Here is a 15,850-nt window from a genome sequence, read left to right on the forward strand (position 1 = left end):
GCTCAGTGGTAGAGCACCTGCCTAGCATCCCCCAGTGAGGGGCTGAAGTGTGGTTCAGAGATAGAACAATGGCCTGTCATGTGCAAGGTCCTGGTTTTCATCTCCTGCACTGAAAAAAGAAAAAAAATACTAATAAAAATAATAGGAATTCAAGATATAGTTTGAAAACAACTAAAAAAAAAAAGCTATTAACATTAAATGGGATTCCTATGTTGTTCCTTCCCCAGACAGAATTCAGGTGAATAAAAATGTTAAACAATCTTTAAACTATAAAAAACACAAGACTAAGAAAATTCGTAATGTTGCACTAGGAATCTCTAAACATATTACAGAAGTCATAAGTGTAATACTTAGTAATCTTGTATATGAAAGTAAAATGTCTTATACATTAAAAAGGAATTTTATTCACCAGACAGTGGTGTTGCACACCTTTTGTCCCAGCACTTGTGAGGCAGAGGCAGGTGGTTCTCTGTGAGTTCAAGGCCAGCCTGGTCTACAGATCAAGTTCTGGGAGAGCCAAAGCTATAAAGAGAAATCCTGTCCTCCCCCAAAGGAAGGAAGGAAGGAAGGAAAGAAGGAAGGAAGGAAGGAAGGAAGGAAGGAAGGAAGGAAGGAAGGAAAGAAGGAAGGAGAGAAAGGAAGGAAGGAAAGAAGGAAGGAAGGAAGGAAGGAAGGAAGGAAGGAAGGAAGGAAGGAAAGAAGGACGGACAGACCAATCAGAGTATGGTGGCACATGCCTGTAACCTCAGTACTTTGAGGGCAGAGACAGAGGATCACAAGCTTGAGACCAATGTGAGCTATAGAGATCATGATTTAAAGCAAACAAAATCCCCAAACTATGTTAGGCAAGGTGGTTCATGCCTATAATAGAAATAGAAATAACAGGAGTGTGCATTCAAGGTTATATAAGAAGATATTCTCTTTCTCAAAAAAAATGTATATATATATAAAGAGAGAGAGAGAGAGAGAGAGAGAGAGAGAGAGAGAGAGAGAGAGAGAGAGAATAACCGGGCAGTGGTGGTGCACATCTTTAATCCCAGCACTCGGGAGGTAGAGGCAGGTGGATCTCTGTGAGTTCGAGACCAGCCTGGTCTACAAGAGCTAGTTCCAGCACAGGCTCCAAAGCTACAGAGAAATCCTATCTCAAAAAACCAAAAAAAAAAAAAAGAAGAAAGAAAAAATGTTTATATAAGCCTATATATAAAATATGCATCCATAGAAAGATCTTCAAACTTCCTGAATATGAGAAAAACACCTATGAAATCTGCAGAGACACCATTTTTCAAAAATATTTTATTTGCCAGGCTGTGGTGATGCACACCTTTAGTCCTAGCAGCACTCCAGAGGCAGAGGCAGGTGGATCTGTGAGCTTGAGCCAGTCTGGCCTACAGAAGGAGGTCCAGGACAGCCAGGGCCACACAGAGAAACCCAGTCTCAAATGTATATTTGTATTTGTATTAGTTATTTGTATTATTTAACTTGTGTGTGTGTGTGTTTGTCTATGTACACGTGTGCAAGCACACTTGTGTAGCACCCACAAAGGCATATTCCATGGATCTGGAGTTAACAGGCATTTGTGAGCCTCCTGATGTGGGTACTGGGGAACTCCAGCCCTCTGCAAGAGCAGTATGTACAGAGACATCATTTTTCACTTATTAAATGAAAAAAAAAACAGGCTGGGAAGACGAATCAGTCAGTAAAAGTGTTTGCCTTGCAAGCCTAAGGACCTGAGTTTACTTTAAAAAACAAAAACAGAGATATGAAAACATGGTGAGAACATGTCTCAGCACATAAAGGCACTTACCTCCAAGCCTGACCACTTGAGTTTGACCCTTGGGACCCAAGGAGAGAGCTGACTCCTGTAAAATGCCCTCTGATTCACACAGACACACCATGGCATGGGTGCACACACACCCAAGAACCCAGTTGTATGATTTGTCAAGGGGGAGGCAGGACATCTCTGGAAGTCGATCTATAAAAATCCTCTTTAAAGTACGAATGCAAAGCTTGCCTTCTCTAGTGGTCCCCATTGACTGGCCATCATGAGCACGGCAATGACTATGCAGCCCTGCATCTTTCTACACAAAAGCCAACACAGCCATTGATGTGTTTACAATACCTTCTTGGCAAAAATGCATGAAGCAAGTAACACTGGGTGGGTGCTAAATAACCATAACAAAGAGCTCATGAGGTTATTGTATATTATTATATTGCTATTTAAAAAGATGAAACAGTCCTGCATGAATTAAATAATGAAGCCATCTCCAGAGTGTATTTTTTTTTCCTTTTTTTCTTTTTCCCTGTGAGCGTCAACATTTTGGGATGGGTGATTCACTAAACAGCAGCCTTACGTAATTGCCACCACCTACTTTAGGCTCATTTTGCCCCCAACCATGCATGTGCTTTCCCCTGCAGCCCTGGTCATCTGCCAGTGTTTCTGTCTCCGTGATGGATTTCTCCATCTGTTCAGGATTGGCACCAGAGCCTGCCAGCCCTGTGACGACTTTCCTCCCCTTCGGTCCAGTTACCCACAGAATAACTCTGATACACCACACTTGCACATGGGCTTCAGCCCAAGCATCCCCACCCCCTGAGTGAATGGCAGCAGCCTTCATTCTACCCCACCATTCCCGATCACTGCTCTGCAGGAGTCACAGACCGTGCTCTTCCCCCATCCACAGAGCCTGTCCTGCCCCCAATGATTCTACCTCTCTGTCCATTGTCATCTGTTGTGTGGCTTTTCCCAGGGAGATGAACATATGTCTGTCTATTCATTCCAGAGAGGATACCAATGACAGATAGGCCCAACAATTTCATCCAAGTCTACTTCAGTGACGCAGTGGTTGAAACTGGATTACATGAGGACGGGCAACTCAGAAGGCACGACACCATCACTATTGTCCTCAGAGAAAAAGATAGACCAAAACTGCCTTCAGTAATCCGTAACAGCCTGTAAATCCTCAGAAGGAGTGAGACCACATGAGACACTCCCCCTAGCAATCAGGGATAGGGCCTCCTGAGCCCCTCCCTCCCTGCCTCGGGACTGAAAGTTGAGCATCTAGTCTTCTTGCTCAGGTCTCCTGGTAATCGCACTGCTGACAGCTGAGGAACTCAAGGGCTGTGTCAAAGCCAGAGGAGAGTGGTCCGTATGCCCCATCAGTGGACGCTGGGCTGGCAACTCTCCAAATCAAGGAGAAGCAGCATCCGCTTTGGCTCACTGTGGTGGTTTCAATGAAAATGGCCCTCATAGGCTCATAGAGAATGGCACTATTAGGAGGTGTAGCCTTGTTGGGGTAGGTGTGGCCTTGTTCGAGGAAGGTGTCACTGGGGGTGGACTTCGAGGTGTCAAAGGATCTAGATGTAGCACTCTCAGCTGCCTCTCCAACAGCATGTCTGCATGCATGCTACCATGCTTCCTGCCCTGACAATGCACTAAATCTCTGAACCTGCAAGCCAGCCCCAATGAAATGCTTTCCTTTGTAAGAGTCTCTTCACAGCAACAGAAACCCTAACTCATCTTTCACTCGGTCTTAGCTGAACACCTGGAAGTGTCTTACCCACAACACACATAAATATATGTCAGGCAAAACAATAAATGAATGAATGAGCTAATTTTGCCAAAAATCTATTTATTGGTTGAGATGACATACTTCTTGGAAGACACTTGAAAACCCCCTTTTCCTGTTTTTTAAGGGACTTTAAAATATATGCAATGCAGAGAGTTAAGCAGAATAAATTTAGATGCTCTTGCTATATTTTTCCATATTTAAGAAATAAACTTAGCGTAGGGCTGCTGAGATGGCTCAGTGGCTAGTGTTTGCTTCCAAGCCTGAATTTGAACTGACTCCCAAATTTGTCCTCTGAACATCATATGCATGCTGCGCCCTCCCCCCCCCACATTTTATTAAAAAAAAAAAAAGGTATAAACTCAGAGCCAACCCCTAAGTCTTAGAGGTTGGGAGGTCATTAAGACCTATCAGACTTAGGAAGAAAACATTTGCCCTCCTCCAACCTGTCTGTCCTTTCCCTTCTCATTCTGCCCTCCCCTCCTCAAATGACTGATCTGTCCCACAATGGAACACACGACAACTCCGGGGCACAGTACCAAGTCTGTCACGTTGTGTGCTCCCGTCAGTAGACTCACGGCCTTACCCTTCTGTGCATGGCTCACCCAAGATGAGCCATCGCTTCCTAAGGTTGACTCATACTGTGTGTCAGGTCACATTGTGTCTTTTTACCAATGACAGACATCTGGGCTGTTTTCGTCTTTGGCCTATTCGTGAATAATGAATGCGCCTGAGAAAAAGGGCATGGCGTGGGCGTGGCGTGGGCATGGAGTGGGTGTGCCTCTGGGACAGAGCACTAGGTAGTTTGTGAGGCCCTGCGTTCTATCTGCCGAGACCAAATCAAGCAAACAAACATGGTTGTGCAAATATCCGTTCAATTCTCAGGTTTCACTTCGGTTAGTCAGAAGGGCGATGCTAGAGGTCAAGGCGGTCCTGCGGTTTTTGATGTCTCACAGCTGTAAACTGATTCTGGCACTGCAGGACTGCTAGACAAGAGCCCTAACAATGAGCTGCACCCTAGTGCCCATGTCTCCTATTCTGGAAAGGGTTTCTTCACAGCAGTCAAAAGACAAACGCAACCTATATCCCAACAGGTGAACAAACCTGCGCGCATAGTACGCTCTATCCCTACAGAGGGATCAACCCAGCCCAGGGGGAGGATCAGGGCAGGCAGGTCCCTCCTCCAAAGACGATGCTGATTTGGACTGCAGCATTCTAAGAGGCTCAGTGCAGATCTGGCAGGCTGCAGCAGCACTGGAGAGTTCCAGCAAGATGTCTTCCTTGTAACCCCATTCTTTGGGGGCTTTGGTGCACCTGTTCTGATGGACCTGGAGCTGCTGCCAGATCTCTTCAACTCGAGGGCTGCAAGCGGCTGGGCATGCTCTTCCCTCCACATTCCACTGGCATGTCTGGAATCCAGCCCAGACTCCACATGCAGGAGGGGACTGTTGCTGGCTACTTGAGCAAATACACTTCAGAGACAGTTTTGTAGATCTGACTTACGTCAATTCCATTTCTAATTAACTGGAAGTTTATTCGTGTCAATTTCACCAAATGCTGCTAGCATCTATGGAATCATTTATTTTCTCCAACTTTTAAATTTAAAAAAAAAAGTTTTTTTTTTTCAGTCAGGGTTTCATGGATTACAAGCTAGCCTCAAACCTAATATGTCACTGAAGATGACGTTGAACTCCTGATCCTCCTGCCCCCATCTCCTGAGTACTGGGATTGCAGGCATGCACCAAAGTCCTTGTATAAGTAGTGTTGGAGATGAAATATAAGATTTCATGCATACTAGGCAAGCACTCTACCACATTCCCAGTCCTGAGTTATTTTTATTAATTTGCACTCACGAGATGAACTCAATTTGATTATGTCTTACCCTTTCTATAAAAGTATTATCTTAGATTCAGTTCGTTAGGGTTTTCTTTAGGATTTTGACGTCTGTGCTCACTTAAAGAGGTCATGAGCACTTCTCTTACATCCTATTACCTTTGAGATCACAGGTGTGATGCTGTTCCCATGAAACAAATTGGGAAGTGCCCCCCTCCAGGTTTCTTGACTGTAGTTGTTCATTAAATGTTCAACTTCTTGTCAGTGAAACCATCAGGGACAGGCCTGGAGCGATGGCTCAGTGGTTACAATCACTGGCTGGTCTTGCAGAGTACCTTAGTTCAGCTCCCACCACCCACATGGCAGCCCACAACTACTGTGACTCCAGTTCCAGGGGATCAAGTACCCTCTTCCAGCCTCCAAGGGCACTGAACACACAGGGTACACATATGCATATACAAACAAAACAGACAAAATAAACCTTTTTTAAAATCTGGGGTGTGATCTGCACTATGAGCAGCTTTTAAATTCTAAATCTCATTTCTTTGTGTTTCTAGCACCCCCTCCTCTCTGTCTCACAGTGCACCATAGGAGAGAGTAAGGCCAGCAGCAGTCCATCCTTCTGCCTCAGCCTCTGGGCAGTGGGATAACTTGTGGACAACTTGTGAGCATCAGTTCTCACTTTCTACCATGTGGGTCCTAGAAGTGGAACTCAGGTCATCAGGGTTGGCAGCAAGCACTTTTACCTGCTGGGCCATCTTAGTGGCCCTTGCACTTTAATCACCGACACCAGTAGCTGTGTACTCCACTGCAGCTGGTCTGTGAGTTTCCAGCTGACCTTCCTGTCTCCAACCCCCATTTTACCCCTGGGGTTACAGATGCATGGTACCACATCCAGCCTTTTAAGTGGGGTTCAGGGATCAAACTCAAGTCCTCGGTTTTGTGTGACAAGCACTTCTACCTGCTGCACCATCTCACCAGGCCCCCCTCCTGGTTATTTTCATGCTTCCGTGACGCACCTTTCCCACTCTTGCCTGTTGTCCACTATGTTCTTACAGTTCAAGTTTCGGCGTGGAGCAGAACATCACACAGTTGGCACTTGATGGAGTTCACTTTACAATGTCTTTGGCCCAATCACCACATTCAGTCCTGTGTGTCACGAGGGATGGAGCTGCTTGCCCACGTGCAGGATGGAAAGCTTGATTTAACTGTTTTCCAGAGGAACAACAACTGCTCTGCTAAGTTTTTGGGGTTTTGTTGTTGTTGTTGTTGTTGTTGTTTTTAACATATTTGGACCAGTGAGGTGGCTCAAGCAGATAAAGGCACAAAACATCAAGCTAAATGGCCTTCTGATGAGCAGAATCCTGAGGATGCACTGACATCACTACGCAGAAGGCAACAAGTGCTTCTGTTCTGGTTTACACATGCAATGTTTCCCACGACCTCCTGTTTGAATATTTGGTCCCCAGGTGGTGGTACTATTTGGAGAGGTTCTACAAACAAGGATGTGGGACTAGGGGCACAGATCCTTGGACCCTTCCTTCTTTCTCCTGCCTCTGCTTTCTGATCAACAAAAGGTGAGCAATTTCCTCTATCATAAATCCTTGCTGCCATAGTGGTCCAAACACATATAGACCAAACCTCTGAAACCTTGAGCCAAAATAGATCCCTTTCCCCTTAAGCTGCTCCTGTCAAGCATTTGGTCACAGCAATGAGAACAGTCTGTGTATGGGCATTTTCAAGTATGTGTACACACATTTGCCTCTTGCAGTGATTTAAATGGGGGAAAACGTGCCCCATAGGTTCTGATACTGGAATACTGGGTCCCCAGTTAGTGGCATTGTTTGGGCAGATATAGTAGGAGCCTGGAAGAAAACAGGGCTGAGAGTCAAGCAGACTGCTAAGGCCCAGTTCAAGGATAAATTTAAAATGAACTAATTTCTTTGGCAGAGGACATTTCAAGAGAACACAACACTGAATCTGTGGTGTCTTTATTATTAGTAACATCTATGCAGGTTTACAATAAAGCTGAGTGGGGTAGAAATACATAATGCATGGTTTGGGATGGGAAGAGACCATTATGAAGCTTACTGTTACAGACAAGGCACTGCCAGAGGGCTGAACCACACAAGAACAAAGGGAAGGATGCACTCAGAGGATGACCCCACCCAGCTAAGCTTTCACATTGTGAAAGCAAAGGGCTTCTCTGCTCCTAGAAAGTAGTAACAGGCTGGAGAGATGGCTCCATGCTTAATAGTATTGTTCTTCCAGAGAAACTGGGTTCTCTGGAAACATGAGCACCTACATGGCTCACAACCACCCAGTGTCAGAGGATCCAGTGCCTTCCTCTGGCCTCCCCATGCACCAGGCACACCAACGTGCTCCCCAGCTGTCTGGAAACCAGCTTTTTTCTGATTGCTTCCACTGTGCTTAGAGAACTTCCTTTGAACACCCCTTACAGGAAGTTCTGTAGCAACATCTTCTCTTGGTTCGCCTTTTTTCCTGAGAACCTCTTGATTCCTCTGTCATTCCTGAATGACATTTTGCTTGACAGAGTTCACAGTTAAGTTTTCTTTACAAGCTTGAAGAATCCTGTGCCCTTCCTTCTGGCTCCTGTAGCCTCAGAGGAGCAGCCAGATCTGGTTGAGACTGCCTCTCCTCTACCTGCAACATGTCATTTCTCTTTGACAGGCAAGGTTTTTCTTTTTTTTCGTTGCCAAATGTCTAATTAAAGCCAGGTGTGATGGTTCATGTCCGTAATCCTAGCACTTGGAAAACTGAGCGGGATTGGCTCAAACTCAAGGGCAATCCACAGTGTGAGATCCTGCTTCAAAAACACAGATAAGGGGGGCTGGAGGGCTGGTTCAGAGGTTAAGAGCACTGACTGCTCTTCCAGAGTTCCTGAGTTCAATTCCCAGCAACCACATGGTGGCTCGCAACCATATGCAATATTCTGGCCTGCAAGCATAAATGTAGGCAGAATACTGTATACATAATAAATAAATCTAAAAAAAAAAACACAGATAAGGACAGGTGCACTGGTGCACACCTTAAATCCCAGCACTCAGGAGGTAGAGGCGTGCAGACCTCAGACCTCTGAGTTCAAGGCCAGCCTGATTTACATCTTGAGTTCCAGGTCAGCCTAACCTACAGAATGAAAGCCTGTCCTACACATACACACAAATGCATATGCACGCACACTGACAGAATAAAGATGTAAAAGTTTAATTATAATGTATGTATATACCTTGGTATGCATTTCTGGCAGATTTATCATACGCGGGAGCTTGCCTGCTGATCTGGGAACGTCTTCAGTCATTACTGCCTTAAATGTTTTAGCCCCACAACTCTTATTGTTCTGGGATGCTGATGAGATAAGAATTATCCCACAGATCTCTGAGGCTCAGGGATTTTTAGATCAGATCTTACCCCAGAATCTTCCATCCTTCCCCATCAGCCTCCCCAGCACTGCAATTTCAAACATGCACTGCCAAACTTGGCTTAGGTTTACACGTTGTACTATTTTCTTTGTTTTTCAGATCCACGAAAGTTCTCGCACTCCCTCTCCAGTCTACCACTATGTCCTCCTAATGATGGACAGTGATATTCTGGTTGTTTTCTCAAACTCTGTGATTTCCATTTAGCGCTTTATGATTTCTTTTTTGTTGCTAACTTAATCTTTTTTTTTCAATTTTAAACGAGTTTGTAATCACTTTTTCTTGTAATTACTTCTTGAAAGCGATTTTCATGGCTGTCGACAAGTGCTTGGCAGATGGCTCATTTTGGCAGCCATTTCAGTGAGCAGCCTTTTTACATTCACGTTGTGAATGTTCTTGGAATGATAAGCGGTCTTTTTCAAATGTATGCCGGACATTTAGGCTATTCTGTTTGGAGACTCCTGGTTCTATTTAAATCTTCTACGTTAGCAGGCAGCTGCTGATGCCAGTGTGTGGATGTATGTGACATGGACAATCTGGCCTGACTCTGTGGCCTCTTGTTCCAACACTGGCTTTGTCTCCAGAGTCCTTCCTTTGCTCTCCTGGTCTGCTTGGTTCTCTGGTACTGGTGGGGCCACTCGGTTCCTGCTGATAGGTGCATCTCCAGGGTCCACCCTGCTGAGGATACATGGAACGTGTTTTTTTTGTTTCTGTGCTACCAGGCAGCTCCTCAACACTGTTCTGCAGTCCCTACTGGTACCCCTTGTGCAAGCAGGGTCAGGCGAGCCTGCAGGGGCTCTGACACTGTCATGGGGGATAGACTGTGGAATGGTATTGGAGCACTCTTCTAGGTCTCTCCTGCCACTGGCCAGAGAGAAGGAGTTTTCCAGAAGACTTACCTGTATCTGTTGGCCACTGCGTGGGGTAGACCTCTCTGGGACCCTGCCCCAGAACTCTATATCAGAGAGTAAGGAAACCCAGGGACACAGCTCTAGTTCTGAGCCAGTGTATCTTATTTTCACCTCTCAAGTGCTTTCCTCATTGACTGTTACATTGACTGTTACATTGTTACATTGACTGTTACATTGACTGTTGCTTAGGTTGTATTTAGGTGGAAGGAACAGGAAAGGTGAACTCATTACTGCTCACAGGATTCCACGTGCCACACCTGCTGGCCCAGCCCAACCTTCACAGCGGACACAGTCATCCTTAGAAGTGCAGAACTGGCTACCAGTGCTCCACAAGCATCTTCCTTATCCTCTATAGAGAGACCAAGACCCTCCTGGCTGCCCTGCACACCCCCTTGCTCCCTACAAGACACTTCTATGTTTCTCCTTCGCCTCAGAGCTCCCCCGGCCACAGACAAGCACCATAAACTTCAGCTTCCAGGGCAGACCCTACCTCTCAAAGACCTAGATGCTGGAGTCTGCCAGGAGGCTGGGAAGGCTGCTTCCACCTGGGCTTGATGTCTGTAACATGAGGGGCCTGCTTGTTGGGGTTTCTGTCCTACCCGGTTCCCACAGCCGACAAGTCCCAAAGAAATCACACAGAGGTCTCCATAAGTTATAAACTGATTGGCCCATTAGCTCAGGCTTCTTATTAACTCTGATAACATATTAACCCATTATTCTTATCTATGTAAGCCACATGATTTAGTACCTTTTTCAGCAGGGCAGGTCACACCCTGGTTCTTTAGTGTCTGGACAGGACTAGGGAGGAATGGGCTTCCTCCTTCGCAGAATTCTCCTGTTCTCCTTGCCCCACCTCTACTTCCTGTCTGGTTGTCCTGCCTATACTTCCTGCCTGGCTACTGGCCAATCAGCATTTATTTAAAACGTAGTTGACAGAATACAGAATTGTCCGGGACTAGATGCCTGCCCAATTTACATTCACAAAGTCCTTGTAAACACACAGCTTGTATGTTTATCCCACACTCCCCACTTCTTATGCCTCAGCGTTGACATCTGCAAAGATGCAATCTCTAAACAGTCACATTCTGATGGATTAGGCTTAAGACTTTGACATACAAATTTAGAGGGACACAGTTCAGTCCACAACACCTAACACAGGGCCTTTGCCCAGTCAACCCCCTCTCTTTACAACTCTTTTGCTATCCCCAGCCATTTTACATGGTCCCCTAAGCTTTCTCATCACATTCAAAACACCTAAGGGTAACCTGTTCACACTAATTTTCTACAAAACTTATGTCAACTGCCAAAAAGACGGGCAAAATTTGTTATAAAGCCCAATCCCTATGTCACAGGCCTGTTCTCAGATGTGAGGTGCTTCGCTGCCCAGGGCAACCACCGCACGCACGTTCTGCTTACTGGGAAAGCCAGGCTACAGCACTGAGTTCGGCTCAAGGCCAGAATTAGGAAGGGCCCAGCAGGGGCCCACTGGCAATACCACCCCTATCCTAAAACCCTCCAGCCAGCGAGGCTACTACTACACGTCTAAACTGGGGAGGATCCAAGCAGCAGATGCACACTTGACTTCTCAAGAACCCTTGAGTAACCCAGTAAGGATCACCCACGTCTAAGCCATTCAAAATAAGCTTAGCTTGACCTTCCGCCGCCTTAGGACAAATGTGCTTTCACCTGCGGTACCCAGGGATCAAGGGGAAAGTGGAACCTGAAGATTCAGGTACGCGGAAGCTTAGCCACTAGGGTTAAGTTCCAGACTCAGAGAAAGGCCAGCCCCACCCTTTGCCCCGCCCCCCGCCATTATCCACGCCCAGTCTGCGCCCCACCTACCAGCCCTTGTCTCAGGCCCCTCATTCCTCATCCTTCACCCTACTCAGACCCCACCCCACCCTCGGGGTTCATGCTCTTTCCCCCAGCCTGCATTCCGCCTACTGACCCTGGTCAGCGGCCCATGCTCCGCCCACCTCCCCCTTACCCACCCCACTACCCCTTGCCCCGCCCCTTCCCTTAAGCCCCTCTTCCCCTTCGCCCCGCCCACAGAGCCCCGCGCTCCGCCTGCCACCTCCTGCAACGCCCCCAAAGCCTACGCTCCGCCTACCCGGCTCTTACCCTTCCCATTACCCCTTATTCCCCACTCTTTACTCTACCCCCTTTCCCAAAAGGCCCGCGTCCCGCCTATCACCTCCTGGTTCCGCACACTACCCCTTACCCCCAACGCCTCACCCTTCGCCCCTCCTCCCGAGGCCCTAGCCAAGCCTGCTGCCCCCTGCCACGCCCCCAGGCTCGAGCCCCGCCCCCTGCACCCAGCCAATAACATTTCCTCTTCGCCCCCTCTCTCCGCCTCCTGCCACTTACTCCGCCCCCTAAACCCATTTTCCGCCCACTTCCCCTGGCCCCGCCCCCTGCCCCTCACTCCCTGCCCCTCCCCCCGCATCACGACTCGGGAGCACGCACTCGGCCGCGAGCAGACAAGTCCGCCGGAAGTCCTGCCGTAAAGCGTGCAGCCACAATCGTACTAGCGCCGGTTCCCTTGGAGACAGGCAACGCGCACAAGATGGCGACGCCAGTGGAGGCGGCTTCGGACTTCGCCGAGGCGGCTGAGGCTGCGGAACTGAGCCGCTCGCTAGGCCGCCTGCTGCCGGGGCTTGAGACCGAGAGTAAGCTGGGGCGGCGGCGTGCGCTGGAGGCTCTGGAGCACGCCCTGGAAGAGGCGGTGCGGCCCGGCGTGGATTCTGCTGCCTTTCAGGGCCCCTGGGCTCGTCTGCTGCTACCGCGCCTGCTGCGACTTCTGACCGACCCGGCCGAGGGCTGTCGCGCGCTCGCTGCTCACCTGCTGGACTTAGGCCTGCGCCGCGCCGCTCGGCCTCGCGATGCTCTACCGCGCCTGGTGCCCGCGCTCACCGCGCGCCTGGCCCGACCCGAGCCCGCGCGACTGCCGCCGGAGCCCTGCGAAGAGCTGCGCCTCGCCCTCGTGCAGCTGCTCCGCCTGGCCGTGGACCTTGGCGGCGCCGCGCTCGCACCCCACCTGGACGACGCGGTGCGCGCGCTGCGGGGCGCGCTGCTCGACCCCTTCGCCGCGGTGCGCCGCGAAAGTTGCGAGTGCGCAGCCGCTCTGGCGCGGGCCACTCCTGGTAAGCGTCGGATCCCTTCCGCGGGTACCCAGATTGCCGGGACCTTAACTAAAGTTGGTTAGTTCCCTCGTGTGATGATTTTTGTATTGGAGATGAGATCTCACCATGGAGCCCGGGCTGGCATCAAACTTAGTCTGCTTCAGCCTTCTGATTTTGTGCATGTGTGTTTCTCTGTTCCAGTGTCTCTTGTGTCTCTGACTTGGATCTCTAGCTTCCTAGATTGAAGGAGGCTGCCTCTCTTCACTTCCCTTTAGTTTATTCCCAACATTCTAACAGCTCTACTTGATCAGAGTCTTCTCTTTTTTTCTTCTGAGCTAGAGTTTGGGGGAAAAAAAAATAGCAGGTCCTGCCTAGTGCTGATGGTTAAACTGGAAGTCTGGACGGGAGGGAGCAACCTTGTGAAATACGTGTACTTGTCCACTTGGATGCCTGGAGCGGGAATGTGGGAGTTGAGGCTAGCAGGGGCTGGTTTAGAAGCGTTCAGCGGGAGATGGCAGGCACGACGGTGGCCACAGAACTGTATCTGATAACCAGCAGCCTCCCTGTCCCACAGAGCACTTCCACATGCAGTCGGAGTCCTTGATAGGCCCCCTGATGCAGACCATCTCCCACCAGCACTGGAAGGTCCGGGTGGCCGTCATCGAAGCCACGGGCACTGTGATCCAGTTTGGCAATGGCAGTTCCGTGGATGACGTTCTTTCCCACTTTGCTCAAAGACTCTTCGATGACGTCCCTCAGGTAATGGGGTGTCACTGCCCTACAGTATAGAAACCACGTGCTGTTAGTGAAAGTGTCTTCATGTGCTCCTCCTTCAGTGCAAAGAAGGGCAGGGTAGAGGTTGAGTAGCAGGGTAATCTGTGCTGGGGAGTTTGGAAGCAGCCGAGGACGCTGGCAGACAGGAGGCCTACAGATGTAGGGGGTGCACTGGCTTTATGAAGGTAAAATCCAACTCACGGGCATGTCTCAGATCTAAGGCTGTAGGGGCTTATGGTAATATCACCTATAAAGAGGACTGACTGATGGCATGCAATCTCTGTCCAGGTAGAGAAAAACAGAAAGGGATAGCGCAGGATTCTGGGTAGGTGGGAGGAGGGACAGTGGCCAGCCCCCAGCCCTCAGCCCCCACCCCCAGAGAAACTGAAAGCTGTCTCCATCTTGGCCGTTCATATCAACGATCAAACTCTCCGTAGACTGACAAATTGTATCCGGGTAGCCGTGTCCCCTCCCCTGTGATGAAGTGCATCAGGCACCCTCTCTCCCCTGCTGTAGGCTGTGTCACTGCAGGTGCCCCGGCCAAGTCCTGCCCCAGGCTCCCAGCACAGCCCTATGGCTTGGTTTATTTATATGTCTCTCTGTGGCGTCATAGTTGACATGCATACAGTTTACCCGTTCACGATGGTTAGTCTTTTAAATGCATGCTTATTTTAATTTTGTAAAGCATGTGCTAAGTTGTGCAAGGTGCTGTGTTCTGTCACCAACACCACACACACAGCACTGTCACATTTGTCACCACTACCCCAGTTCTCATCATCCCAAACAGAAACCCTGACCAGGGGCTGGCAAGATGGCTCAGGGGTTAAGAGCACTGACTGCTCTTCTAGAGGACCCGGGTTCAATTCCCAGCAACCACATAGCAGCTTGCAGCTGTCTGTAACTCCAGTTCCAGAGAATCGGACATCGTTATACCAACGCATATGAAATAAAGTTAAAGAAAGTTTAAAAAAAAAAAAGAAAGAAAGAAAGAAACCCTGACCAGCAAGCAGCAGTTCTCCAGCTATATCTCTGCCTAAACCCTGGTGAGGTCTAATCTTTCTTTCCCAAGTTTGCTTCCTGAAGATTTCTCGTGGATTCATGTCACATGCCAAATAAGGTAGCCTCTACTATTGTCACTGCAGCCCATAAAAACACCCAGGTACCATGGTGGCACAGAAGACAGCAGACACTGTCTTGGGGGGGAGGGCGGTGCACAGTGAGTCCACAGAGGACAGAGCTAGTGGGTGTCACAAGGTTCAGTGGTCCTCTCATTTGTCAGAGGGCTGGGGACCAGCCCTGGACCTCATTGCCTACACCTATTTCAGGACTCTGAACCGCCTTTCCTGGAGACTCTCAAGTGAAGCTGCTTCTCTGTTGTCTTGTGGCAGGTCCGGCAGGCCGTGACCTCGGTGGTGGGGGGCTGGCTGCTGAATCTTCGTGACCGCTACTCTTTCTTCCACAAACTCAGCCCTCTGCTGCTCAGCAGCTTCAGCGACGAAATGCCTGAGGTCCGGTAAGTACCTCACCCAGCAGCTGGGCAGTGTGGGTCAAGTGGTGCCCCTACCCCTCTGGAGCCACTCTGATTTGCAGCAAGAGCTTCTGTTCCGTTGCTTTACCACAGGGGTGGTGGTTTCTCTGCTCTAGAAGCTGGAGCCACAAGAAATTGCTCTCTCTCCTTGTTCTGTGTGCTGTGTGGTTCTGTGTCATATGAGCTATCTCTGATTGCTAAGACCTCTTTCTTATTTAGGTTGGGTCTGTGGGTGGACGTTAGGCCCTTGGCTGGTATTGTCACCATGTAGAGCTGGTCAGGCCACTCCTGCCAAGTGATGCCTGTTACCTGACCCTGCTCCCCAGCCCAGAAGGTGTTTCCCTGATGTGTCTGTGATCAAGACCTTCGTGGAAAGGGGTCTTCTGGCACCCAGACCTGACTGCCGCTCCTGTTTTGCTGTGTTGCAGGCAGACAGCCACCAGCCTCTGGGAGAAGGTCGGGCTGAAATGGCAGGAGGAGAATGAGGCAGACCTAAAGGACAAGCTGGATTTTGCTTCGCCTCCTCCTCCCCACTACCCTGAACATGGTGAGTGCCCCTGCTAGGGGGACAAGGCAGCTGGAAGGCCCATGAAGGACATTTGTTTTTGGTCCTGAAGAAGGCACTGGTATCTGAGGCGCTGCTGGGCCCAGTAGTTGTGAGCCAGTTTGGAGATCACAG

The 15,850-nt window shown here is 49.1% G+C and overlaps 2 protein-coding genes across 2 annotated transcripts in view; one reads left to right on the top strand and one right to left on the bottom strand.

Moving 5' to 3' along the window:
* Prkar1b (protein kinase cAMP-dependent type I regulatory subunit beta) overlaps positions 1-12,637 on the bottom strand; it is a 141,477-nt gene extending 128,840 nt beyond the window's left edge. Inside the window, exon 1 of the mRNA XM_013353799.2 lies at positions 12,590-12,637. The gene's annotated coding sequence lies outside the window, so the exon portion shown is untranslated. The remainder of the gene's footprint in view (positions 1-12,589) is intronic.
* Positions 12,221-15,850, top strand: part of Dnaaf5 (dynein axonemal assembly factor 5) — a 41,334-nt gene continuing 37,704 nt past the window's right edge. The window contains exons 1-4 of the mRNA XM_005367093.3: positions 12,221-12,890; positions 13,444-13,628; positions 15,032-15,156; positions 15,600-15,718. Of these exons, the coding sequence (XP_005367150.1) occupies positions 12,314-12,890; positions 13,444-13,628; positions 15,032-15,156; positions 15,600-15,718 (1,006 nt within the window). The 5' untranslated portion in view covers positions 12,221-12,313. The remainder of the gene's footprint in view (positions 12,891-13,443; positions 13,629-15,031; positions 15,157-15,599; positions 15,719-15,850) is intronic.

This window comes from Microtus ochrogaster, unplaced genomic scaffold (genome assembly GCF_000317375.1).
Source record: "Microtus ochrogaster isolate Prairie Vole_2 unplaced genomic scaffold, MicOch1.0 UNK16, whole genome shotgun sequence".
NCBI lineage: Eukaryota > Metazoa > Chordata > Mammalia > Rodentia > Cricetidae > Microtus > Microtus ochrogaster.